The sequence below is a fragment of the Oncorhynchus clarkii genome, chromosome 19, assembly GCF_045791955.1.
Source record: "Oncorhynchus clarkii lewisi isolate Uvic-CL-2024 chromosome 19, UVic_Ocla_1.0, whole genome shotgun sequence".
NCBI classification, from domain to species: Eukaryota; Metazoa; Chordata; class Actinopteri; order Salmoniformes; family Salmonidae; genus Oncorhynchus; species Oncorhynchus clarkii.
In genome coordinates, this window is record NC_092165.1 from 64,080,103 (window position 1) to 64,105,493 (window position 25,391).

Genomic DNA, 25,391 nt, shown 5'->3' on the forward strand with positions numbered 1-25,391 from the left:
GTGGAGGGTGGGGAGGTGGAAGTGGAGGGTGAGGAGGTGGAGGAGGTGGTGGAGGGTGAGGAGGTGGAGGAGGTGGAGGGTGAGGAGGTGGAGGAGGAGGTGGAGGGTGAGGAGGTGGAAGTGGAGGGTGAGGAGGTGGTGGAGGGTGAGGAGGTGGAGGGTGAGGAGGTGCAGGAGGAGGTGGAGGGTGAGGAAGTGAAGGGTGAGGAGGTGGAGGGTGAGGAGGTGCAGTAGGAGGTGGAGGGTGAGGAGGTGGTGAAGGGTGAGGAGGTGGTGGAGGAGGAGGTGGAGGGTGAGGAGGTGGAGGGTGAGGAGGTGGAGGAGGTGGTGAAGGGTGAGGAGGTGGAGGAGGAGGTGGAGGGTGAGGAGGTGGAGGAGGTGGTGAAGGGTGAGGAGGTTTAGGAGGTGGTGAAGGAGGAGGTGGAGGTGGCAGGCAGAAGGAGGTGGAGGTGAGGTGGAGGAGGAGGTGGAGGTGGAGGTGGCAGGCAGGAGGAGGTGGATTGTGAGGTGGAGGAGGAGGTGGAGGTGGAGGAGGAGGAGGAGGAGGTGGAGGTGGCAGGCAGAAGGGTGAGGAGGTGACATGATGTTACACTAATCCATTGAAAGTGACAGAATACTGATAGAATTAAAAGAAGAGAACACAGATGTGACCCTGCTCATTGTGGTTCTGAAAAGATTTCATAGATGTGTATCAAGTTGCACTTGGCATTCACAGAAATGTGTGAACGATCTCAATGAGCATTGTCTTTCCATAGACCCCAGTCTCAGTCCATAGCTAACTATCTTTAGGTGCACATAAACCACTGCATCCCGCTGAGAGACCAAGGTGTTCCTTTGATCCAATCAGGACACTAGGAAGATCAAATACCCTGTATCCATGGAGAAAACTGCTACATTCCGCTGAGACAAAGGTGTCCCTTTGAGCCAATCAGGACACTAGGAAGATCAAATACCCTGTATCCATGGAGAAACACCAGACAGACTGAAATTAATGTTCTATCATGAACAGGCTGACAATGATAGGTGACTACTAGCCAGTCTGTTGTCAACACAGACAAGACAACAGGCCTGATAGCAGGCCTCACAACAGGTCTCATTATGTTGCTGGACCCCAGGAAGAGTAGCTGCTGCCATGACAGGAACTAATGGGAATCCATAATAAACCCCAGGAAGAGTAGCTGTTGCCTTGGCAGGAACTAATGGGAATCCATAATAAACACTAGGAAGAGTAGCTGCTGCCTTGGCAGGAACTAATGGGAAAACATAATAAACCCCAGGAAGAGTAGCTGCTGCCTTGGCAGGAACTAATGGGGATCCATAATAAACCCCAGGAAGAGTAGCTGCTGCCTTGGCAGGAACTAATGGGGATCCATAATAAACCCTGGGAAGAGTAGCTGCTGCCTTGGCAGGAACTAATGGGAAAACATAATAAACCCCAGGAAGAGTAGCTGCTGTCTTGGCAGGAACTAATGGGGATCCATAATAAACCCCAGGAAGAGTAGCTGCTGTCTTGGCAGGAACTAATGGGAAAACATAATAAACACTAGGAAGAGTAGCTGCTGCCTTGGCAGGAACTAATGTGGATCCATAATAAACACAAATACCAGAGGCCATTAGAAAGGGACAATGGCTAATGAGTATTTAGGAGGAAGATGGTGGTCACTAGTTTGACATCAAACAGGACCACACAGGCTGAGCTGGCTAAATGACCTGCTTTTAGATATCTAGTGACATCTACTGGCCACTGTAAGAGAAGACGGGAAAGTCCAGGGTGCATCTCCTAATCTTCATCCTAATGCTCTAGAAGTCCTTCCCACACATTTCTAAGTATTGGATTGATGTAACCCTGGACTGGAGAGAGTTTCTCCATATCTCTTACACCACTTCTTCCCACACTTTGGGAGAGAGCATTTCCAGAGTGGTAGAGCTGAAGCGAGAGGTTTCACCTTTGGGACAGCGATAAGCCCTATTGTTAGGGAGGAGACATGAGCAACTCATCATTATATACAGATCTCTGGTGGTATTGGGTTGCACGGCAACAGTGGCTTCCTTTCCTGCCTCCATCAGGCCTCTAGGGATATCTAGTGGTCATAGTAGAAGACTGGCAAAGCCACACTAGACAAGGGAGCATCTCTATATTCTACAGTGGCTTCCTCTCCTTGTCCCCTTGTCTCCTTTCCTCCATTCGGACTGAGATTAAATGCAGATTCCTGGTACCATCCACCATATTGCTTTCACCTACTCAGTGTTTTTTTTCAGATGAGCAAAATGTTGAAGTCCTGCAACCAGTGAGGTCTGACCTCCTGAGAACCTACCCACTCGACCCCATCCTCTCCTCCCTTCTCCAGACCATCTCTGGACACCTTCTCCCATTCCTCACTTCCCTCATCAACTCCATTGAACTTTGTTTGAACTTTGAAATTGTTACACTGGTGAAAGGTCATCCTTACCCCATGCAATCACTACCCAGTCCTACAGTGCCAGCCTGTGGAGAATATAAGGAGGTGCATCGAAACAAATTTAATTGAACTTTGAGTGCTTAAAATGACCAGTAAGTGGCGCCAGACAACGGTGACATTGATTCTAATTATTCTGACCAGTCATAGCAGTGACATTGATTCTAACTATTCTGACCTGTCATAGAAGTGACATTGATTCTAATTATTCTGACCTGTCATAGCAGTGACATTGATTCTAACTATTCTGACCTGTCATAGAAGTGACATTGATTCTAATTATTCTGACCTGTCATAGAAGTGACATTGATTCTAATTATTCTGACCTGTCATAGCAGTGACATTAACATAAATAACATGAGCATGTCTACTTCTGCTAAGCTTCCCAGTAAAGCAATGAAAACAAACCATAATAAAGCGCTACTCTGCCTTTTTACCAACACTATAAACAAGGCAGGTCCTAGTTTCTACCTTTTTACCAACACTATAAACAAGGCAGGTCCTAGAGGTCCTAGTTTCTACCTTTTGACCAACACTATAAACAAGGCAGGTCCTAGAGGTCCTAGTTTCTACCTTTTTACCAACACTATAAACAAGGCAGGTCCTAGAGGTCCTAGTTTCTACCTTTTTACCAACACTATAAACAAGGCAGGTCCTACAGGTCCTAGTTTCTACCTTTTTACCAACACTATAAACAAGGCAGGTCCTACAGGTCCTAGTTTCTACCTTTTTACCAACACTATAAACAAGGCAGGTCCTATAGGCTCTAGTTGTGTTGCACCTGGACTACTGTCCAGTCGTGTGGTCACGTGCCACAAAGAGGGACCTCGGAAAATTACAATTGTCTCAGAACAGGGCAGCACGGCTGGCCCTTAAATGTACACAGAGAGCTAACATTAATAATATGCATATCAATATCTCCTGGCTCAAAGTTGAGGAGAGATTGACTTCATCACTACTTGTATTTATGAGAGGTATTGACATGTTGAATGCACTGAGCTGTTTGTCTAAACTACTGGCACACAGCTCGGACACCCATGCATACCCCACAAGAAATGTCACCAGCGGTCTCTTCACAATCCTCAAGTCCAGAACAGACTATAGGAGGCACACATTACTACATAGAGCCATGACTACATGGAACTCTATTCCACATCAAGAAACTGATACAAGCAGTAAAATTAGATTTAAAAAACAGAAAAATACACCTTATGGAACAGCGGGGACTGTGAAGAGACACACACAGACACACATCAAATCAAATCAAATGTATTTATATAGCCCTTCGTACATCAGCTGATGTCTCAAAGTGCTGTACAGAAACCCAGCCTAAAACCCCAAACAGCAAACAATGCAGGTGTAGAAGCAGGATGCTATACATGACATGACACACTTTACATACATGGACATGGACACGTGGATGTTGTATTGTTAATATGTGATAGTGGAGTAGTGGCCTGAGGGAACACACGTAATGTGTTGTGAAAAATGTTATGAAATGTCATGTAATATTTTAAATTGGATGTAACTTCCTTAATGTTGCCGGACCCCAGGAAGAGTAGCTGCTGCCTTGGCAGGAACTAATGGGGATCCATAATAAACCCCAGGAAGAGTAGCTGCTGCCTTGACAGGAACTAATGGGGATCCATAATAAACCCCAGGAAGAGTAGCTGCTGCCTTGTCAGGAAGTAATGGGGATCCATAATAAACCCCAGGAAGAGTAGCTGCTGCCTTGGCAGGAACTAATGTGGATCCATAATAAACCCCAGGAAGAGTAGCTGCTGCCTTGGCAGGACCTAATGGGGATCCCTAATAAATACTAATACATAACAACTGGTATTGTACCATCCATCAAACAAAACAACTGGTATTGCCTTGACATTAGCTAATGGGGATCCTTAATAAATACAAATACAAATGATGGTGTATTCTGTGTAGATGGGTGAGAAAAATAGTCAATTTAATCCATTTTGAATTCAGGCTGTAACACAACAAAATGTGGTTTATAAGTCAATGGGTATGAATATTTTCTTTCTGAAGACACTGTATGTTTTGTTTTGCTGGATGTCTAGGCCACATTTTCCGTACTTGACTCACATGTTATTTGCTTTCCAACTACCTAAAAGCTAGCTAGTTGGAGTCTGTGTGTACTTCCGTTTGTGTACTTCCGTTTGTGTCCCACCATACGATGAAGCAATGCACGAGTTGAAAGTATTGAACGCACCGCAGCCAAGTGCCGCACTTCCAACTAGCGTTGTGGACTGCTCCATTGGCAATGAATGACTTCCTCCGGAACCAATGCATCTGGTGGACATGAGGCTTCATCTCAATATCTGCAGTGCTGCTCGTGGCAAATTTCGCTGAATACCTTTAACACACAGAGTATGATTACTGTGGATAGTCAGATTAATATAATAGTTTGATCAAAATGTTTACATGCTTTGCAAGATGAACGATTTCCCTAATAATCCTGTTTACATGGACACATCTGCAATCAGACTACCTAAACCGGACTCTGATAAATGCGGGAAATCGCCTATCAAAATAAACGTTTTACTACAGTGACCATGTTATTTTAGGGAAGAATATTTTATTTCTGAGTTCGGGCATATAGTTTGTATGTGAAAACTACTCTTGACGCCTCATGTCCACCAGATACATCAAACTCTTTGCATTCCGGAGGAAGTCATTCATTGTCAATGGAGCAGTCCGGAATGCTAGTCGGGAGTACCGCACTAGGCTGCGGTGCGTTAATGTACCACATGCGTCAATATTTTCAACTGGTGTGTTTCTTTACCGTGAGGTGGTACAAATGGAGGTGCAGACAAGGATATTCTTCTAAAATGCATATTTGTGTTCAATCTAGAGCGTATGGCGAGAACGGAAGTCAACTGTCATTTTTCCAAGTGCGATTCCAAACATAAGAATGTGAAAAGTTGTGTATGTACTAAGTTTACCGGAAGTCCTATTATCATACTTGCGAGGTCTTGAAAACAAAGCACGCTATATCAAACTCTGTGCCTATAGTTGTTTCTTCGCCATATGAATGTTTTTTTTCTGTGTGATTGGCTGTGTTGGTCATGTGGTTATTCTCCAACTGGCGGAAAATCTTCCGCGGGAAGAATGCGTTTATTATTAGCGAAGAGGAAGAGAGAGGCTCAACTCCGTGGAAAATCTGTCTCCCTTCAGCAGGTGGCGCTTTTTCGTTGTTTCGCCCACCAGTTTTTCTATGCAGATCAGTGGGTGTCGAATTTGGTCCCCCCTCCCAAAAAAACATATTTGCTACTTGAAGTTTATTTGTTCGAATATAAGTTTCGTAATGCTTAATTTGTCACGAATGTACTGATATAAGTAGGACGGGTGACAAACACTTGATATATAGGAGTTGTCTAGAGATACCTATGCTTATTCATGTAAGAGACTCGTAGTAAAGCGTCTCTCTCCGTTGAATAAAGGCGGTTGAAGTTAACAACCCTCAATTCATATTCTAAAATGATTATCATTGGCTACCTGTCATGACTACGCTGCTGTCATGAATTTGATTGGTTCGTAGACGAGTATGTCATGGCAATGACATCCCATATTCATGCTGAAAAGTCTCAACTGAATCCTTGGGACCTCCTAACTCCTACGTCACCCCATTAAAGTTGAAATTTAAAACGGTTAAGGTTATGATTAAAGGTTATGATTGATGTTAGGGTAAGGGTTAAGGTTATGATTGAAGGTTACGATTGATGTTAGGGTAAGGGTTAAGGTTATGATTGAAGGTTACGATTGATGTTAGGGTAAGGGTTAAGGTTATTGTATGAACGTCCCAATGATCCCGAATAGCACTAGCGATGTTCCTGCCAGACAACCTCGCAGAAAGGGAAACGCCTCTGATTGGACATGCAAGGATGTAACGACGTCTCTGATTGGACGTGCAAGGATGTAACGACGTCTCTGATTTGCACGTGCAACGATGTAACGTCGTCTCTGATTGGACGGGCAAGGATGTAACGTCGTTTCTGATTGGACGGGCAAGGATGTAACGTCGTCTCTGATTGGCTGAAAGCATTGTGAGCATGTGAGCTTCTATTTTGAACGTAAATACAGTCAGCTGCATTTCCTTCCTCAGAGCTTGAGTGGTGCCTTGTCAGGGAGAGTACACAGCTGTGCAGCTCTCTGACAGAATATAAAATATGTACTTTTATTAGGACAAGATGTTGTTGTAAGTTTTGGTTTTTACAAGACGGGGTCTGCAAACAGCTTTGCCATGGTTGTTTTGTCTTTAGTACTCTTCACACTCATTCTACAAAGTTTCCTAATTTGGTTAGTTAGCTTGATTTTTCGGCCTGTGTATATTCACCGATATTTTGGCCTTTCTAAACAGGCATCTAAATTGAATTCCATTCAAGGAACTATCATTGGATTTACCTTGTAAGGATGGATTTGGAAAACGTTACTAAAGATTTCGGTCCAGTCACCAGTCGCTTGACCAGCAGACCCGACAGAGTCCCGGGCCTTTCCTCCATGTCGGACACGGTGATGACCTCGCCTTGCATCAACCTCTTCTCTCCTGGACCCACACATCTACTGTCTCCCGTCACTAATCTGGCCCTAAACATGAACAATCTAGCTGGACTTGGGAGGTAAGAGTGTAATACAGTGTATGTTGCTATGCTATGTTGTTTCCAGCTCACCGTGCTTCTTCTACATCTGCATTGTTTGCTGTTTGGGGGTTTAGGCTGAGTTTCTGTACAGCACTTTGAGACATCAGCTGATGTACGAAATGCTTCATTTGATTTTGATTTGTGAAAGCTGCAGGACAACTACAATTGTGACATAACATCGGGAGTCTGTGTGTTTGCATTGTTCTGGTGGTTTGCGACAGAAAGTAACCCCACCACCATATAGGCAGTTTCACCGCAAAAAAACGCTTCCTGTCAACAAAGGCATATATATATCTGTAGAAACGTAATCTTTATGATTCCTAACTAACTACAGTATTTACCAGGTGTAAAGTGAAGTCCATCGAGATCAAACACGTCTGAATCCAACTTTTGTCAAAATTGCACAATATTCCTGAGTTGGGGGGGGGGGTGTGAATCCGGTTGTATTGTGCTAGGGTTATTTTATAACCACTAGTCCAGACCCGATCATTGGTCCAACCAGTCTCGCAACTAAACTAAAATAGCACAAATACAGGTAGGTCCCTCATTCGCTCCAGTTTAAAAAGCGTTTTGCAACAGAATCGGCATAATGAATACTCCCCAGCTAGCTTGGTAGTTAGCTAACTATTTCAAGCTAATGGTAATTGCTAGTTTGGCTGGTTGTTAGAAAAGTGAAGTGATTATGTAACCCGTTCCTTTACAGCCAACAGTGTGATACTCCAAAGCGGAAACAACGTGTTCCCCTTCTGAAGATTCCTTCCGTCGCCTCTGACTGCTCCTCTGATGCAGGTAAGACAACATCATAAGACGGCTGCAAATGTTTCACCCCAATAAGTGTCGATCAAATGCTGGCATTAGGAACTTGGCTTGCTATTTTAAAAGGTCAAATATATTTTAACCAGGTGTGTAGCCCTATAGGCCTTTATATTTTGTCATGTCCCATTTTATAATTCTGCTCTTTTCACTTGTGCAGTTTGACCACCTTGAATAACTGTGTAGGATATTTTACTTTTTTACCAGTACAGGACAATACATGAATCAGATTTTTAGTTATTAACAGGGCAGGAAAAAAGCCAAAATGTACATGATTAAATATTATCTCCTGTGTCACCGTGTAGACCTGTGGGGTAAATGTGTTCTGATTTTAACTAGTCAACTGTTTACGATCAGATGACCTGATGAGACGTTTCTCCATCTTCCTCCAGGTCTTGGTATGGATTCCCCCAGCCCCATGGACCCCATCCATGTTGAGGAGACGTAAGCAATAGTCCTCTTGTCTGTCCCAATCTATCTCTCTGTTTCAGCAATGCTTACCCTCCCTTCCTCTGTACTAATCCCTCTTCCTCATCCCAATGGAACACGGTTAGTGTCATCTGCTCAGCTGTGTTCTGGGATTAGGCGTTAGTAAAGATTCATTCCTTTTCATAAAGCAGATTTACAGACAAGATGTTCTTATACTATAGAACTTTCCCTAGTAGAAGGATGGGCTCATTGGAGATGTTGAACACCACTGGGAAGTCCGTCCTAAGTCATTTATCACCCTAGTAGAAGGATGGGCTCATTGGAGATGTTGAACACCACTGGGAAGTCCGTCCTAAGTCATTTATCACCCTAGTAGAAGGATGGGCTTATGGGAGATGTTGAACACCACTGGGATGTCAATCATTAGTCATTTATCACCCTAGTAGAAGGATGGGCTTATGGGAGATGTTGAACACCACTGGGAACTCCGTCCTAAGTCATTTATCACTTTAGTAGAAGGATGGGCTTATTGGAGATGTTGAACACCACTGGGATGTCAATCATTAGTCATTTATCACCCTAGTAGAAGGATGGGCTTATGGGAGATGTTGAACCCATGATTAGTCAGATGCCCCATTCCCCTTGCTCGGATATAGAAGCAAACAGTTATAGTGGTGTTACGGATGGATATTTATACCTGACTTTGTTTCTTATAGAAGTGTTATACAGTTTCTAAAATGTTAATTAATTATTGTGGGAGGCATTATCTCCTAGCAGTGGGCTTCAGAGGAGTAATGGGAAAGTAATTCTGCTTTGAAAGTTGATAAACTTGTAACCTCACTTTGGAGAAAATGGCCTTTGAATGTTTTGGTACTACTACTGGAGAGCTGTTCTTTGTCTACCCCCATTCAGCATTATTTATACCGTCTTAACCCTTAAAGAGATGGGTGGGGCTAACCTGTGAGGCCATGTGCTAAACAGAGTGAGTAGTGTAGTAAACAACAAAATATTTAATGGTTTAAAGTGGGGAAAGTAGTAGCCTACAATAAGGGGAAAACTGCAGGTAAAAATACACTATCTAGTCTTTGGCCTTTATCCTAATCTGACTTAGGTGCAGGTCATGTTGTTCTTCACATTACAGTCTCTGGTAAACACACACTATATCAAATCTATGTTTATTTGTCACATGCACAAGATACAGAAGGTGTAAACGGTTCGGTGAAGTGGTTATTTGCGTAATAGTTAATTCTACGGCACTTTTATTCTTGTTTTTCAACGAAAATGTTTTTTTCGGATTCGACTAATATTACTACACAGATCATACAAGTAATGCTAGCTAGAGAGCCAGTAAGCTAACGTTCGCTAGCTAGGTAACAGTACGCTTTAACTTGCAATGAAAATGACTTTCTGACAATGATGAATGAGTCACAGCAGACTGGAACCATTTAACTCTGTTTTGTTTGAAGCTACGTCTTGTTTGGCCAGCGGTGTGTCAAGTCACTGGTTCACACTGACCGTGGCCTGTGCAGAAAGTAGCCCATCACTTTTTCCTTCTGATCTGTCGATGGCGACTGCCAAATTCAGGGCATCAATGTTGTAGAAAAAAGTAGCACAATTTTTGTAGTTCTCGAAGGCTAACGTTATGTTTAAAAAAAATAAAATAAAAAAGCTGTGGTAGAAAGCATTACCTACACATACTGAGCATCTCAGGTTATAGACAGAAGTATGCTACATGGCAGGGTTAGGCTAACCCTAACCCAAACTCCTCTCCCGACAGTGTCCAGCCCGTCAATTATCTCAGCCAATCATGGCTAGCGGGAAGTTTAATGTCTTTCTCTGTAGCTACACTCATAATTTAACAATTTTATTTGTGTTTACAGATGGAATAGAAGTGTGTTTTATTAAGGCACATGAGAGTTCACATGTACCAGAAGGAATTTCAAAATACAAAATGTTTGATAAACATGTCGAAGAGGTTCAAATGCCTCTCCGGTGAGGTAGTGACGTGCGATATACTTCTAGCTTCCTGAAACTAGTCACTTATTAGCAGCCCCCGCCCCCGTCGTCGTTCTCCTCTTGTCTCTTTCTGTCTGTGTACTCTCATCTCTTCCCCTCACTGCTTATTTAGCATACAGGCTCTGCTCTGTTGTACAGTGATAAGGAGAGACCACCTCTTGCCCCTCTCTGTCCTCTTCTTCAGTAGAGGCCTGTCCTGAGAAGGTCATTTAGTTGCAGACCTCTTCTGGCCTAGTTAGTGGCGAAGGCTTCCTGGGTCCTTTTTGCTGTGTAGGTCAGGGATCTCAATAAATTGGTGTGTCGCTGAATGTAAATGTTTCTCTCTGGCAGGTTTGAGAAGGCCGTTCTCCAGTCTGGAAGAGTTGTCAATGAGTAAGTGCTTAGTCCCTGGTGCTCAATGAATATCTTTTTAATATCCTTTTTTCTGGGGAGTCGTTTCCTCTTTTCAATGTTTATGATCCAAACTCCATATTGATTTAGTGACTGGCTCATCCGTGTTTACTGACGGTGTTGATCCTCTTCCCCACTTACAGAAACATGCCAATCCGAAGAATCAACTCTCTGCCACTGCAGCTGCTGGACTTTAGCCCGGCTCTGAATGGTCCGGTCCCAGGGAGCCAGAGTCAGCAGCGCCATGGGACCTTTGGACGGCTCGGTTCAGCCCAGGATACAGCCACCTCCTCTGGTCACGGTGGACAGGGAAACAAGGAGAACCAGGAGAGCTTTGAGTTTAAGAAGCCCACCAAGCCCATGTCACCCTGCCGTATGAGGTCCTTCCATAGTGAAGGAGAGGAGAACAAGGACTTTGCCCCCTGGCCCAAGGACTTTGGCCCAGCGCTCGTGGTGGGTAGCCCGGACACACACACACACACACTTACTGACACTCCCACGTCATCAATATGTGACGGTGGACCAGAGGTTGTGTTGACGTTCAGACAACATCAAAGTTAACCCTTCCGTTGCTCCTGCTTTTCTTCCTGTAGCTATCTCCGTCCCAGCGCCTCAGCTCATTGGATGACAGAAGACCCATCTTCCCGCATCGCTGCTCCCTTGACGACGACGGTTTCCTTGACGTTCTGGATGACTGTGAGGAGGAGTGTGACATGCCCATGGGGATGTCCAGCCTGCTGACCGCTCCGCTTGTGAGGGACCGCACCACGCCAGGAGATGACTCGGTATGGATGTTTGGCCACCAGATGTCTGGTTTTAGTCTGGTTCTGATTTATTCAAAGAAAGACAGGCAGTCATTTTACTTTTGAGTAATTTTTAAAGGAAGTTTACCCCAAAATACAGAAATTCCAAAGTGATTCCTTACATTGAAACTCAGTTCAGTGGAATTTGTCGCCTCTCTCCCTGTAGCGCTGTACTGAAACTGCTGCAAAAATGGGTCATGTGACGTTGCTAGATGCAGGCCTCTCTGCTCCTTTGCCTGTGAATTCATGATTCAGAAATCCCCGAAGTGTGAACATTAGTTGTTTTTATTGAAATCGTACAGAATAAAGTGCTCTCGGTTTTGAGTGAGGAAATGTGTACTTTTCCACATAAACCATTAACCACAGAAGGGGAGATGGGTAAGGGCTGCACATGTGCTCCCCTGTGGGGGAAACACTACTATGTAGAACCGTCACCATATGCCCGTTACTGTAGTTCAGTGACCGGATCTGGAGCGCCCGTTACTGTAGTTCAGTGACCAGATCTGGAGCGCCCGTTACTGTAGTTCAGTGACCGGATCTGGAGCGCCCGTTACTGTAGTTCAGTGTCCGGATCTGGAGCGCCCGTTACTGTAGTTCAGTGACCGGATCTGGAGCGCCCGTTACTGTAGTTCAGTGACCAGATCTGGAGCGCCCGTTACTGTAGTTCAGTGACCGGATCTGGAGCGCCCGTTACTGTAGTTCAGTGTCCGGATCTGGAGCGCCCGTTACTGTAGTTCAGTGACCGGATCTGGAGCGCCCGTTACTGTAGTTCAGTGACCAGATCTGGAGCGCCCGTTACTGTAGTTCAGTGACCGGATCTGGAGCGCCCGTTACTGTAGTTCAGTGTCCGGATCTGGAGCGCCCGTTACTGTAGTTCAGTGACCGGATCTGGAGCGCCCGTTACTGTAGTTCAGTGACCGGATCTGGAGCGCCCGTTACTGTAGTTCAGTGACCGGATCTGGAGCGCCCGTTACTGTAGTTCAGTGTCCGGATCTGGAGCGCCCGTTACTGTAGTTCAGTGACCGGATCTGGAGCGCCCGTTACTGTAGTTCAGTGACCGGATCTGGAGCGCCCGTTACTGTAGTTCAGTGTCCGGATCTGGAGCGCCCGTTACTGTAGTTCAGTGTCCGGATCTGGAGCGCCCGTTACTGTCGTTCAGTGACCGGATCTGGAGCGCCCGTTACTGTAGTTCAGTGTCCGGATCTGGAGCGCCCGTTACTGTAGTTCAGTGACCGGATCTGGAGCGCCCGTTACTGTAGTTCAGTGACCGGATCTGGAGCGCCCGTTACTGTAGTTCAGTGACCGGATCTGGAGCGCCCGTTACTGTAGTTCAGTGTCCGGATCTGGAGCGCCCGTTACTGTAGTTCAGTGTTGGTCCATCTGCAGCACCAGTCTGTGTTGAACCAGGGATGTGATGGTCCATCTGCAGCACCAGTCTGTGTTGAACCAGGGATGTGTTTGTCCATCTGCAGCACCAGTCTGTTGAACCAGGGATGTGTTGGTCCATCTGCTTCACCAGTCTGTGTTGAACCAGGGATGTGTTGGTCCATCTGCTTCACCAGTCTGTGTTGAACCAGGGAAGTGTTGGTCCATCTGCAGCACCAGTCTGTGTTGAACCAGGGATGTGTTGGGGCTGCGGTCCAGCTACTGCTGTGGCTAGAGTGGTGGGGGCCACCTGTGTTTCCTGGGCTAGAGTGGTGGGGGCCACCTGTGTTTCACTTCCCTGCTGAAAGCCCCCTCGTCTGTGAATAAGGGCGTAACGTGACGTTTGTCCGTAACAAGGATTCCCCAGAGAGTGGTTACTCATCTCCACTGCTGTGGCAGTCGGCTACATAACAAGGATTCCCCAGAGAGTGGTTACTCATCTCCACTGCTGTGGCAGTCGCCTACATAACAAGGATTCCCCAGAGAGTGTTTACTCATCTCCACTGCTGTGGCAGTCGGCTACATAACAAGGATTCCCCAGAGAGTGGTTACTCATCTCCACTGCTGTGGCAGTCGGCTACATAACAAGGATTCCCCAGAGAGTGGTTTCGATTTCTGAATCTTGAATTTACTGACAATGGAGCAGAGGCCTGCATCCAGCAACGTCATGAGTTACGTGACCCGTTGACACGTGACCCGGTGACACGTGACCCAGTAACACGTGACCCAGTAACACGTGACCTGTTGACACGTGACCCTTTTTTTACAGTTGTGTCAGTACACTAATACAGGGGGGAGAGGGCGAACTCCACGAAACAAATGTTCAATGTATGGAATCACTTGGTAGTTACTGGATTCCTGGTAAACTTCTCCTTTAACTGTGGCTCTTATCCAGTGCAACACTGTCTGGTGTTCAGTAGAACTACTACACTATCAGCACAGTCCGTGCTAGGATGAAAACAGCAAGTGTTCACGGTAGCATCAAACTAACTTCGTCTTTGTCCTCTTCCTCAGCCGGTGGTTCGTTGTCGGCCTCGGGGTCTATTCCGCTCGCCCTCCATGCCCAGCCAGGCGAACCGCACACCTCTGAAGCGCCCCCAGGACGAGAACACGCCGGTCAGAGTGAAGAGACGACGCAGCCTGGCGGAAACTCATGGCACCACCATGGACCAGGACGACAGCTCTCCCAGCAAGATGGTACGTACCTGCTCATAGTACTTCCTGCTTAATGTCTTCACCCCCTAGTCAACTGGTCCTGGTACTTCCTGCTTAATGTCTCCACCCCCTAGTCAACTGGTCCTGGTACTTCCTGCTTAATGTCTCCACCCCCTAGTCAACTGGTCCTGGTACTTCCTGCTTAATGTCTCCACCCCTACACAGTCGGTGAGTTTTTTTTGAGGGGATTGATTTGAGCAAGGAGAACCACAGATTCACTAATCTTGATGACAAAATGATTTGTTATTTAGACTGTAAAGTGATTTTATAGTTCAGTGTTTTTTGCCTAGTCTGACTGCAATGTTTTGGATTTGTTAACTTCAGGTCCTTCAGAAAGTTTTCACACCCCTCGACCTTTTTCCACATTTTGTTACAAATGACGATTTAAGTAGATTTTTTTCCATCACTGGCCAACCCACAATACCCCATAATGTCAGGGGTACTATGATTTTCAAAATCGTTACAAATTAATAAAAAATGAAAAGCTGAAGTATTCAACCCCTTTGTTATGGCAAGTCTACAATCAGGAGTTAACATTTGTTTAACAAGTCACATAATAAGTTGAATGGACTCACACTGTGTGCAATAATAGTGTTTAACATGATTTGTGAATGACTACCTCATCTCTGTACCCCACACATACACTTATCTGTAAGTGAATTTCAAACACAGATTCAACCACAAAGACCAGGGAGGTTTTCCTATGCCTCGCAAAGAAGGGCCCCTATTGGTAGATGGGTAAAAATTAAAAAAACAGACATTGAATATCCCTTTGAGCATGGTGAAGTTATTAATTACACTTTAGATGGTGTATCAATACACCCAGTCACTACAAAGATGCAGGCGTCCTTCCTAACTTAATTGCCGGAGTGGAAATGGCTTCATTTCACCAGGAGTGGAAATGGCTTCATTTCACCAGGAGTGGAAATGGCTTCATTTCACCAGGAGTGGAAATGGCTTCATTTCACCAGGAGTGGAAATGGCTTCATTTCACCAGGAGTGGAAATGGCTTCATTTCACCAGGAGTGGAAATGGCTTCATTTCACCAGGAGTGGAAATGGCTTCACTTCACCAGGAGAGGAAATGGCTTCACTTCACCAGGAGAGGTATTTATCCCCGGGACACACCCGAGCCCAGGTGTGTCCCAGTTGGCTGATGACCGACCCGGCTTCGCCCACTGACATCCTATTAAGGAAAACGAGCAAAGAGAGAATTCGTCAGACAGAGTAGGAGGGTCAAGACCACCTAGGACCCCGGAACACCACACCAACCAAACACAAACAATACTGCTCTGGGAAACGCTACCCAACTGCCCCAGCCAACCTCGTCCTCCCCAGACCTCAGCAACCTTTGCTCACAGGAAGCAACATTTTTAATAGGGAAAGAAAAAAACCGAGGACAGCAGGGAACAGAAGACTGGAGTGACTGGACAACACAAAACAAACAGTGGACGACACACACACCCTTGGGGACAACGTGTATAAGAACGTGTGTCCACCGATCAACGCGTTCAGGAACAGCGCACACGAGAGAGCGCGTCAGCATTGACGTTATCAGTTCCCCTGATGTGCCAAACATCGACATGGAATGCCTGTAAAAACAAACACCATCTCATTATCCTCTGGTTAGGACACATCATAGTCCTCAAGAAGGTGAGAGGGTTATGGTCGGTGTAGACCGCAATAGGTACTACTCCCGCCCAACATACACTGCGACGTGTCGTAGCGCCCATGGGTGCTAGGGCTTCTTTTTCCACAACTGAGTAGTTCAACTGATAAGGGTTAAACATTTTGGAAAAGAAACTAACAGGCCTCTCAACAATCAATACAATCAAACTGGGAAATGTCTAGGGGTGTGAATACAATCAAACTGTGGAAAATGTCTAGGGGTGTGAATACAATCTGAAAGCTCTGTACAAACTCCGGCTGTTATTCTACATGAGCCCCTGAAATAACCACACCACCCCCTCTCTCTCCCTCCATCCAGGTATGTTCTGAGCGCCACATACAGCGCTCCAAATCATTCTGTAACCACACAGAGATTGAGAAGCTGCTGGACAAGGAGCTGATTGGAGATTTCACCAAATCCTTCGCCCTGTCTACCGTGGAGGGAAAACACCAGGACCTCAAATACATCACTCCTGAGATGGTGAGGAACAGTCACCCTTTCATTTATTCACCAGCTTGTTCTGTCCCTTTACCTGAGTTGGTGAGGAACAGTCACCCTTTCATTTCTTCACCAGCTTGTTCTGTCCCTTTACCTGAGTTGGTGAGGAACAGTGTTTAGCTGTAGCCCCCCCCTGAATAATGAAACATGATTACATTTTGCATTGTATCAGCCACAGGAGGTTGGTGGCACCTTTTAATTGGGAGGACGGGCTCGTGGTAATTGCTTGAGTGGAAGGGTAGTAAATACATCATGGTTGCCATAATAAATAAATAACACATTCAGAAATGGCAAAAACGACAGTCAAAAAATGAATCGTAATAACACGTTTTTGAAGCGTTTGTCCTAGATCTAGGAGATATAAGAGCAGCAGTTGGGGAGAGGTAATGCTGTATTTAAGATGCTGTATGGAAAAGCTACTGTGCCTTGCCTGTGGATTTCTTCACATTTTACTTTTACAAAGTGGGATTAAAATAGTTTTGTCAACAATCTACACAAAATACTGGAAGATCATTTTTTTGGGTATAATAACTAAAATAGCCATTGCATGAGTATTCAGTCCCTTTGTTTAGACGAGCCAAAATGATGTTCAGGAGTCAAATGTGGCATCGTCAATGATAGGGGTTGACATGTCTTTTTGAATGACCACTCCTTCCTCTGTCCCTCATACATACATACATACATACATGCATACATACATACATACATACATACATACATACATCTGTAACGTCCCTCAGTCAAGTATTGCATTTCATGCACAGACTTAACGCTAAAGACCAGGGAGCTTTTGAAAAGCCTCAGAAGTGCAGTGATTTGGTAGATGGGTAACAAATCAGACAGTGATTATCTCTTTATGGTCAAGTATTGTATTAAACCACCCAGACACCAAGATAGTCGACCTTATGAACTGCAGAACAGGAAGGACACTGTTCAGGGAGCCACGAGGCCATTGGTGATTGTTAAAACATAGTTCGATGGCTGTGATGGAAGAACTGAGGATGGATCAACAACATTGTACTGATTACAATAGTGACTGAACTGACAGTGTCTAAATGTCACCAATGGCCTCATGTTTCCCTGAGTACAAATATACAGAATAATAATCTTGTATACAACAAGGTACTAAACTAATACTGTAAAAAACACAGCAAAGGAATATACTTTTTGGCCTGAAGTCAAAGCCTTTTATGTTTGGGGTAAAAAATAGATTAAATATAATTTATTTTCTATCTACACACACTACCCCATAATGACAAAGCGAAAAACTGTTTTTTTTTTAAAAATTCTAAATGTTTTTTTTTTTTTGAAGAGAAAAAAAAAGATCTTATAAAATACTTATTTTCCACCATAATTTGCAAATTAATTAAAAATCCTACAATGTGATTTTCTGGATTTTTTTTCCTCATTTTGTCTGTCATAGTTGAAGTGTACCTATGATGAAAATTACAGGCCTCTCTCATCTTTTTAAGTGGGAGAACTTGCACAATTGGTGGCTGACTAAATACTTTGTTACCCCACTGTATATGGCTCATCAGGCATCAGGCTTGAATGTTCATGCTGCTTAAAGCTCTCATCAAATCCTGACGTATTAATATGCTTTAGATTGATCTCTTGTCGAGAGGATCTATAACCTGGGACAAACCTGTCTGTTCCTCAGATGGTGTCTGACTGTTCCTCAGATGGTGTCTGACTGTTCCTCAGATGGTGTCTGACTGTTCCTCAGATGGTGTCTGACTGTTCCTCAGATGGTGTCTGACTGTTCCTCAGATGGTGTCTGACTGTTCCTCAGATGGTGTCTGACTGTTCCTCAGATGGTGTCTGACTGTTCCTCAGATGGTGTCTGTCTGTTCCGCAGATGGTGTCTGTCTGTTCCGCAGATGGTGTCTGTCTGTTCCGCAGATGGTGTCTGTCTGTTCCTCAGATGGTGTCTGTCTGTTCCTCAGATGGTGTCTGTCTGTTTCTCAGATGGTGTCCGCTCTGAGCGGCCAGCTGCATCCTCTATAACCTGGGACTAACCTGTCTGTCTGTTCCTCAGATGGTGTCCGCTCTGAGCGGCCAGCTGCATCATGTTGTCGAGAGGATCGTGGTGATTGACTGTCGCTACCCGTATGAGTTTGAGGGGGGCCACATCAAAGGAGCCCTGAACCTCTACCAGGAGGAGCAGGTAGAGGAGTACCTCCTACGCACCCCCATCGCCCCCCTCTCCCCTGACCACAGGGTCCTCCTCGTCTTCCACTGTGAGTTCTCCTCGGAGCGAGGGCCCGGGATGTGTCGTTTCGTACGTCGGAGGGACAGGGCGATGAACGAGTACCCTAACCTGCACTACCCAGAACTCTACGTCCTCAAGGGAGGCTACCAAGAGTTCTTCCATCACTTCCGGGTAAAACACAATCATAGATGACAAAACGTTTTGATCTCTAGAATCAGAGGTGTGCTCATTGAAATGATCGTTACCATGCAGCCATGTCATATTTATTTCTATAACAAAAGACACGTAGTTAGGATACAGCGTCGACGGGGGCCTCAGCGTCGACGGGGCCTCAGCGTCGACGGGGGCCTCAGCGTCGACATCTACTCACACGTGTTCAATGTATTTGCGTCAATGGTGTCAAAGCAACGATGTATAAAGTTAAAAAATAATAAATAAAAAAATGTAAGAATAACAACCATAAATGGTAACAGTCAACAGTGGAATATAATAAATATAACTGTCATCCTCACCATTACATCTACTACAGCGGCATCATTAGTAGTAACTCTTTACTCTGCTGACGTTAGTGTTCTGTGTCCCTCAGGCTGTGGCAGGCAAATACATAGCCCAGAGACTGTCCTCTCAGGGCAGCCAGGTCTGTCTGTGACGACCGGTTTCTATAGCCCAGAGACTGTCCTCTCTGGGCAGCCAGGTCTGTCTGTGACGACCGGTCTCTATAGCCAGACTGTCCTCTCTGGGCAGCCAGGTCTGTCTGTGACGACCGGTCTCTATAGCCCAGAGACTGTCCTCTCTGGGCAGCCAGGTCTGTCTGTGACGACCGGTCTCTATAGCCCAGAGACTGTCCTCTCTGGGCAGCCAGGTCTGTCTGTGACGACCGGTCTCTATAGCCCAGAGACTGTCCTCTCTGGGCAGCCAGGTCTGTCTGTGACGACCGGTCTCTATAGCCAGACTGTCCTCTCTGGGTTCGTCTGTGACGACCGGTCTCTATAGCCAGACTGTCCTCTCTGGGTTTGTCTGTGACGACCGGTCTCTATAGCCAGACTGTCCTCTCTGGGTTCGTCTGTGACGACCGGTCTCTATAGCCAGACTGTCCTCTCTGGGTTTGTCTGTGACGACCGGTCTCTATAGCCAGACTGTTTACCTTTTTGTGGTGTCTTTCCAACAGCTGATTTTATTTTAGTTTTGTGATGATTTGGTTGGGCCAGATTTTCTGAGTGTTGTCCTGAGGCTCTATGAGGTTGGTTTGGGTTGGTGAACTGAGCCTCAGAACTAGCTGTCTGAGTTCTGTCCTGAGGCTCTATGAGGTTGGTTTGTGAACTGAGCCTCAGAACCAGCTGGCTGACTGCTGTCCTGAGGCTCTATGGGGTTGGTTTGGGTTGGTGAACTGAGCCTCAGAACCAGCTGTCTGAGTTCTGTCCTGAGGCTCTATGAGGTTGGTTTGTGAACTGAGCCTCAGAACCAGCTGGCTGACTGCTGTCCTGAGGCTCTATGGGGTTGTTTGGGTTGGTGAACTGAGCCTCAGAACCAGCTGTCTGAGTTCTGTCCTGAGGCTCTATGAGGTTGGTTTGTGAACTGAGCCTCAGAACCAGCTGTCTGAGTGCTGTCCTGAGGCTCTATGAGGTTGGTTTGGGTTGGTGAACTGAGCCTCAGAACCAGCTGTCTGAGTTCTGTCCTGAGGCTCTATGAGGTTGGTTTGTGAACTGAGCCTCAGAACCAGCTGTCTGAGTGCTGTCCTGAGGCTCTATGAGGTTGGTTTGTGAACTGAGCCTCAGAACCAGCTGTCTGAGTGCTGTCCTGAGGCTCTATGAGGTTGGTTTGGGTTAGTGAACTGAGCCTCAGAACCAGCTGGCTGACTGCTGTCCTGAGGCTCTATGGGCTTGGTTTGGGTTAGTGAACTGAGCCTCAGAACCAGCTGGCTGAGTGCTGTCCTGAGGCTCTATGGGGTTGGTTTGGGTTGGTGAACTGAGCCTCAGAACCAGCTGTCTGAGTGCTGTCCTGAGGCTCTATGGGCTTGGTTTGGGTTGGTGAACTGAGCCTCAGAACCAGCTGGCTGAGTGCTGTCCTGAGGCTCTATGAGGTTGGTTTGTGAACTGAGCCTCAGAACCAGCTGGCTGAGTGCTGTCCTGAGGCTCTATGGGCTTGGTTTGGGTTGGTGAACTGAGCCTCAGAACCAGCTGGCTGAGTGCTGTCCTGAGGCTCTATGGGCTTGGTTTGGGTTTGTGAACTGAGCCTCAGAACCAGCTGGCTGAGTGCTGTCCTGAGGCTCTATGAGGTTGGTTTGTGAACTGAGCCTCAGAACCAGCTGTCCTGAGGCTCTATGAGGTTGGTTTGTGAACTGAGCCTCAGAACCAGCTGTCCTGAGGCTCTATGAGGTTGGTTTGTGAACTGAGCCTCAGAACCAGCTGTCCTGAGGCTCTTTGGGGGTTGGTTTGGGTTGGTGAACTGAGCCTCAGAACCAGCTGGCTGAGGGGACTCTTCTCTGGTTTCATCTCTTGACATTGTAGAGCTGTGTGATGGAACCACCAGGTCATCTGCGTACAGCAAACACTTGATTTCAGTGTTGTGTAAAGTGATACCAGGTGCTGCCGATTCTTCTAATGTTTTGGCCAATTCATTAATGTAGATGTTAAATAGTGTTGGACTTATTGGACAGCCCTGTTTCACTCCACGTCCCTGAGAGAAGTTTGCCTGTTGCCAATTTTTACTGCACATTTGTTTTCAGTGTACATTGATTTAATAACATGTTTCCCTCCAATACCACTTTCTATTAGTTTATAGAACATTTTAAAAAATGTGCCAAAATGAATCAAATAATAACATTTTATTTGTCACATGCTCCGAATACAACGGGTTTTTACCTTACCGTGAAATGCTTACATACAAGCCATTAACCAACAATGTAGTTCAAGAAAGAGTTAAGAGTTAATGTTTACTAAATAAACTGTAGTGAAATTTAAATAAAAAGTAACACAATAAAAATAACAACAACGAGCCTATATATACATGGGGAACCGAGTCAATGTGTGGGGGTACAAGTTAGTCAAGTTATTTTGTACATGTAGGTAGGGGTAAAGTGACTATGCATAGATAATAAGTTAAACAATTTAAAGGCAATGCTACCAAATACTAATTGTGTGTATGTAAACTTCTGACCCACTGGGAATGTGATGAAATACAAGCTGAAATAAATAATTATCTCTACTATTATTCTGACATTTCACATTCTTAAAATAAAGTGGTGATCCTAACTGACCTAAGACAGGGAGTTTTTGACTAGGATTAAATGTCAGGAATTGTGAAACTGAGTTTTTAAATGTATTTTGCTAAGGTGTATGTAAACTTCCGACTTCAACTGTACTTATGGTGCTGCCTACTCTTAATTAGTTTTTCAAATCCTATGAGCAAAAAAATATTTAGCTTTATCTGGGACGCTAAATCAGACAAAATAAAATGAGCCTATCTATATAATAATAGGCTCGTTTTATCCAAGAGTACAACTAATTGATTACAGCATTGCCCCAAAAATGGAGAAGGCAGGTGGCAGCGAGAGGAGGCAGGGAACTGGTCCGTCTGCCCCATATAAAGGATCAAACCTGGAGGAGGCAGGTGGCAGCGGGAGGAGGTAGGGAATTGGTCTGTCTGCCCCATATAAAGGATCAAACCTGGAGGAGGCAGGTGGCAGCGGGAGGAGGTAGGGAATTGGTCTGTCTGCCCCATATAAAGGATCAAACCTGGAGGAGGCAGGTGGAGGAGGCAGGGAACTGGTCTGTCTGCCCCATATAAAGGATCAAACCTGGAGGAGGCAGGTGGCAGCGGGAGGAGGTAGGGAATTGGTCTGTCTGCCCCATATAAAGGATCAAACCTGGAGGAGGCAGGTGGCAGCGGGAGGAGGTAGGGAATTGGTCTGTCTGCCCCATATGAAGGATCAAACCTGGAGGAGGCAGGGAATTGGTCTGTCTGCCCCATATGAAGGATCAAAACTGGAGGAGGCAGGGAATTGGTCTGTCTGCCCCATATGAAGGATCAAAACTGGAGGAGGCAGGGAATTGGTCTGTCTGCCCCATATGAAGGATCAAAACTGGAGGAGGCAGGGAATTGGTCTGTCTGCCCCATATGAAGGATCAAACCTGGAGGAGGAATAAAAATAGCATAAATAGGAAAGTCTACCAGTTTCATTTGAGGACCAGGATGTTGACAGCTGGGCCATACAGATTGCAAAATAGTTGGGAAGAGATTTTTGATGCACCGATTCCATGGTACAGGGTTTGCATTGTTTTATATATCAACGTAAGATTCAAGACTTCGTGCTTTTAAGCTAAAATGATTTTATAGAATTCTTGCCACCAACAAAATGTTGAATATTTGGGGCATAAAATCATCGAAGCTCTGCAGATGTTGTTGTGAGGATACAGAATCAATAGACCATTTATTTTGGTATTGCCCTCAGGGAGTCTGTTTCTGGTCTCAGGTTCAGGAATGGCTTAAAATGCATAACATTGATCTAAAATTCACCCTAGAAATAGTACTGTTAGGAGATCTGGAGAGACCGGGTCAGTCAATTACTAGAATACTAATACTCTTAGTAAAAGTATTTATCTTCAACAGGCAATCTGTAGATTCTATTCGATAGATTGGCAGGTTGATTGGTCTGTCAGTCTCTGTCCCTCAACTTATGGCAGGCAGCAATGTAGTGCGCTGCCAACCCACAGCTCTCTGCGTCCTCCCCCAACAGGACGGGTAGCCTATCCTCATCAGAGAGGTCTTCAATGTAGTGCGCTGCCAACCCACAGCTCTCTGCGTCCTCCCCCAACAGGACGGGTAGCCTATCCTCATCAGAGAGGTCTTTTGAAACCTCTAATAAGGGTTTCACATTTGGGGAAGTGACACTCTCTAATTGTAAATTTGACATTTTGTCAGGAAATGCAGCTCCGTCTCAGGTTCTGCTGTGGTGCAGTGGTTGCACGCCCTTTCCTTTACAGGAAGTCACGTTTTCATGTGTCTACCCTTCTCGATGGAAAGCCTTTGCTCACTGAGTCTGTACTTCTCATCACTAATCATGGTCAAATAGTTTGCCACGGTGTACTGTCAATTTAGGGCCTGATAGCACTGCTTTGTGTTTGTGTTTCCCAATAAGTAATGTCGTTTTGTTTTGACTGTGTTGTAATTTAGTTTATCCTGATTGATTGGATGTTCTGGTCCTGAGGCTTCAGTGTGTTAGTAGAACAGGCTAGTGAACTCAGGACCAGGACCAGCTGGATGAGGGGACTGAGGCTTCAGTGTGTTAGTAGAACAGGTTTGTGAACTCAGGACCAGCTGGATGAGGGGACTGAGGCTTCAGTGTGTTAGTAGAACAGGTTAGTGAACTCAGCCCCAGGTCCAGCTGGATGAGGGGACTTTGCTCAGCTCTTGGCATTGCAGGGTTGGGGAATGATAAGTGGGGGGGGTCACTGTATTTGTATTATCCGTGGATATTGGCCTAATTCTGCCCTGCAGGGTTTCAATTGGGTGAAATCTTGTTTTGTATGTGGACCCCACACCTCACTGCCATAATGTGCAATTGGTTCAATAACGCATTCAATTAGTTTTAGCCAAATTGTAATAGGTATTTCAATTCGAATGTGTTTTTTAATTGCTTAGAATGCCCTGCGTGCTTTCTTTCTCTGTTCATTCACTGCCTCATTAAGGTGACCAGTTAAACTAATTTAGTTTATCTCAATCCACTTCACTTTATTGGCCTGATGTAACAATGTACATATTGCCAAAGCTGGCTGGCTGTATGTTGTAACTGGTCTCTCTCTCTGTGTGTAGATGCAGTGTGAGCCCCAGGGATACCGGCCCATGCACCACCAGGACTTTAAAGAGGACCTGAGGAAGTTCAGACTGAAGAGCAGTACCTGGGCCGGGGAGCGCAGCAAGAGAGACCAGTACAGCAGACTGAAGAAGCTGTAACCCTACTGCCCCCCCCCCCCGTAACCCTACTGCCCCCCCCCCGTAACCCTACTGCCCCCCCTCGTAACCCTACTGCCCCCCCGTGACCCTACTGCCCCCCCCGTGACCCTACTGCCCCCCCCGTGACCCTACTGCCCCCCCCGTGACCCTACTGCCCCCCCGTAACCCTACTGCCCCCCTGTAACCCTACTGCCCCCCTGTAACCCCGTGACCCTACTGCCCCCCCCGTGACCCTACTGCCCCCCCCGTAACCCTACTGCCCCCCTGTAACCCCGTGACCCTACTGCCCCCCCCGTGACCCTACTGCCCCCCCGTAACCCTACTGCCCCCCCGTAACCCTACTGCCCCCCTGTAACCCCGTGACCCTACTGCCCCCCCCCGTGACCCTACTGCCCCCCCGTAACCCTACTGCTCCCCTGTAACCCTACTGCCCCCCTGTAACCCCGTGACCCTACTGCCCCCCCCCCCGTAACCCTACTGCCCCCCTGTAACCCTACTGCCCCCCCCGTGACCCTACTGCCCCCCCCGTGACCCTACTGCCCCCCCCGTGACCCTACTGCCCCCCTGTAACCCTACTGCCCCCCTGTAACCCTACTGCCCCCCTGTAACCCTGTAACCCTACTGCCCTGGGGGGTTGTGACATATATATATATATATATATATATAGTAGGGTTATATGCACCACGGCTAAGGGAAGATATAGAAATGTATTCATGTCTACATTTGTTTTTACCACTTTTATTCTATCAGACAACTTGATGCATTTCAATTATATTATTTGAGCTAAACATATATAAATAAAAACATTAAGAATACTCTTTTGAAAGTTCATTACTGTCCCCAACACAACAAAAACACTACT

The 25,391-nt window shown here is 45.9% G+C and overlaps 1 protein-coding gene across 3 annotated transcripts; it reads left to right on the top strand.

The window, feature by feature from the left end:
• Positions 1 to 6,573: 6,573 nt before the first annotated feature.
• On the top strand, positions 6,574 to 25,141 carry LOC139374407 (M-phase inducer phosphatase 2-like). 3 transcript variants are annotated; one of them, XM_071115460.1, is made up of 11 exons: positions 6,574 to 7,087; positions 7,812 to 7,897; positions 8,314 to 8,365; positions 10,697 to 10,738; positions 10,900 to 11,209; positions 11,350 to 11,541; positions 13,999 to 14,181; positions 16,186 to 16,347; positions 18,404 to 18,748; positions 24,389 to 24,528; positions 25,080 to 25,141. In XM_071115460.1, coding segments are annotated over exons 1-11 (1,719 nt in total). In that variant the 5' UTR covers positions 6,574 to 6,881; the 3' UTR covers positions 25,081 to 25,141. The 3 variants fall into 3 exon arrangements, with proteins under 3 accessions (XP_070971561.1, XP_070971560.1, XP_070971562.1); XM_071115459.1 differs by lacking the exon at positions 25,080 to 25,141 and having other exon boundaries at positions 24,389 to 24,560; XM_071115461.1 differs by lacking the exons at positions 6,574 to 7,087; positions 25,080 to 25,141 and adding an exon at positions 7,596 to 7,643 and having other exon boundaries at positions 24,389 to 24,560.
• Positions 25,142 to 25,391: the final 250 nt, after the last annotated feature.

What these genes read in the sequence shown, in the direction of transcription:
- LOC139374407 (XM_071115460.1), top strand. Translation starts at nt 6,882, where the DNA reads ATGGATTTGGAAAACGTTACTAAAGATTTCGGTCCAGTCACCAGTCGC. An exon ending in AATCTAGCTGGACTTGGGAG is followed by an intron (nt 7,088 to 7,811) that starts GTAAGAGTGTAA and finishes GTTCCTTTACAG; the next exon opens with CCAACAGTGTGATACTCCAA. An exon ending in TCTGGAAGAGTTGTCAATGA is followed by an intron (nt 10,739 to 10,899) that starts GTAAGTGCTTAG and finishes CCCCACTTACAG; the next exon opens with AAACATGCCAATCCGAAGAA.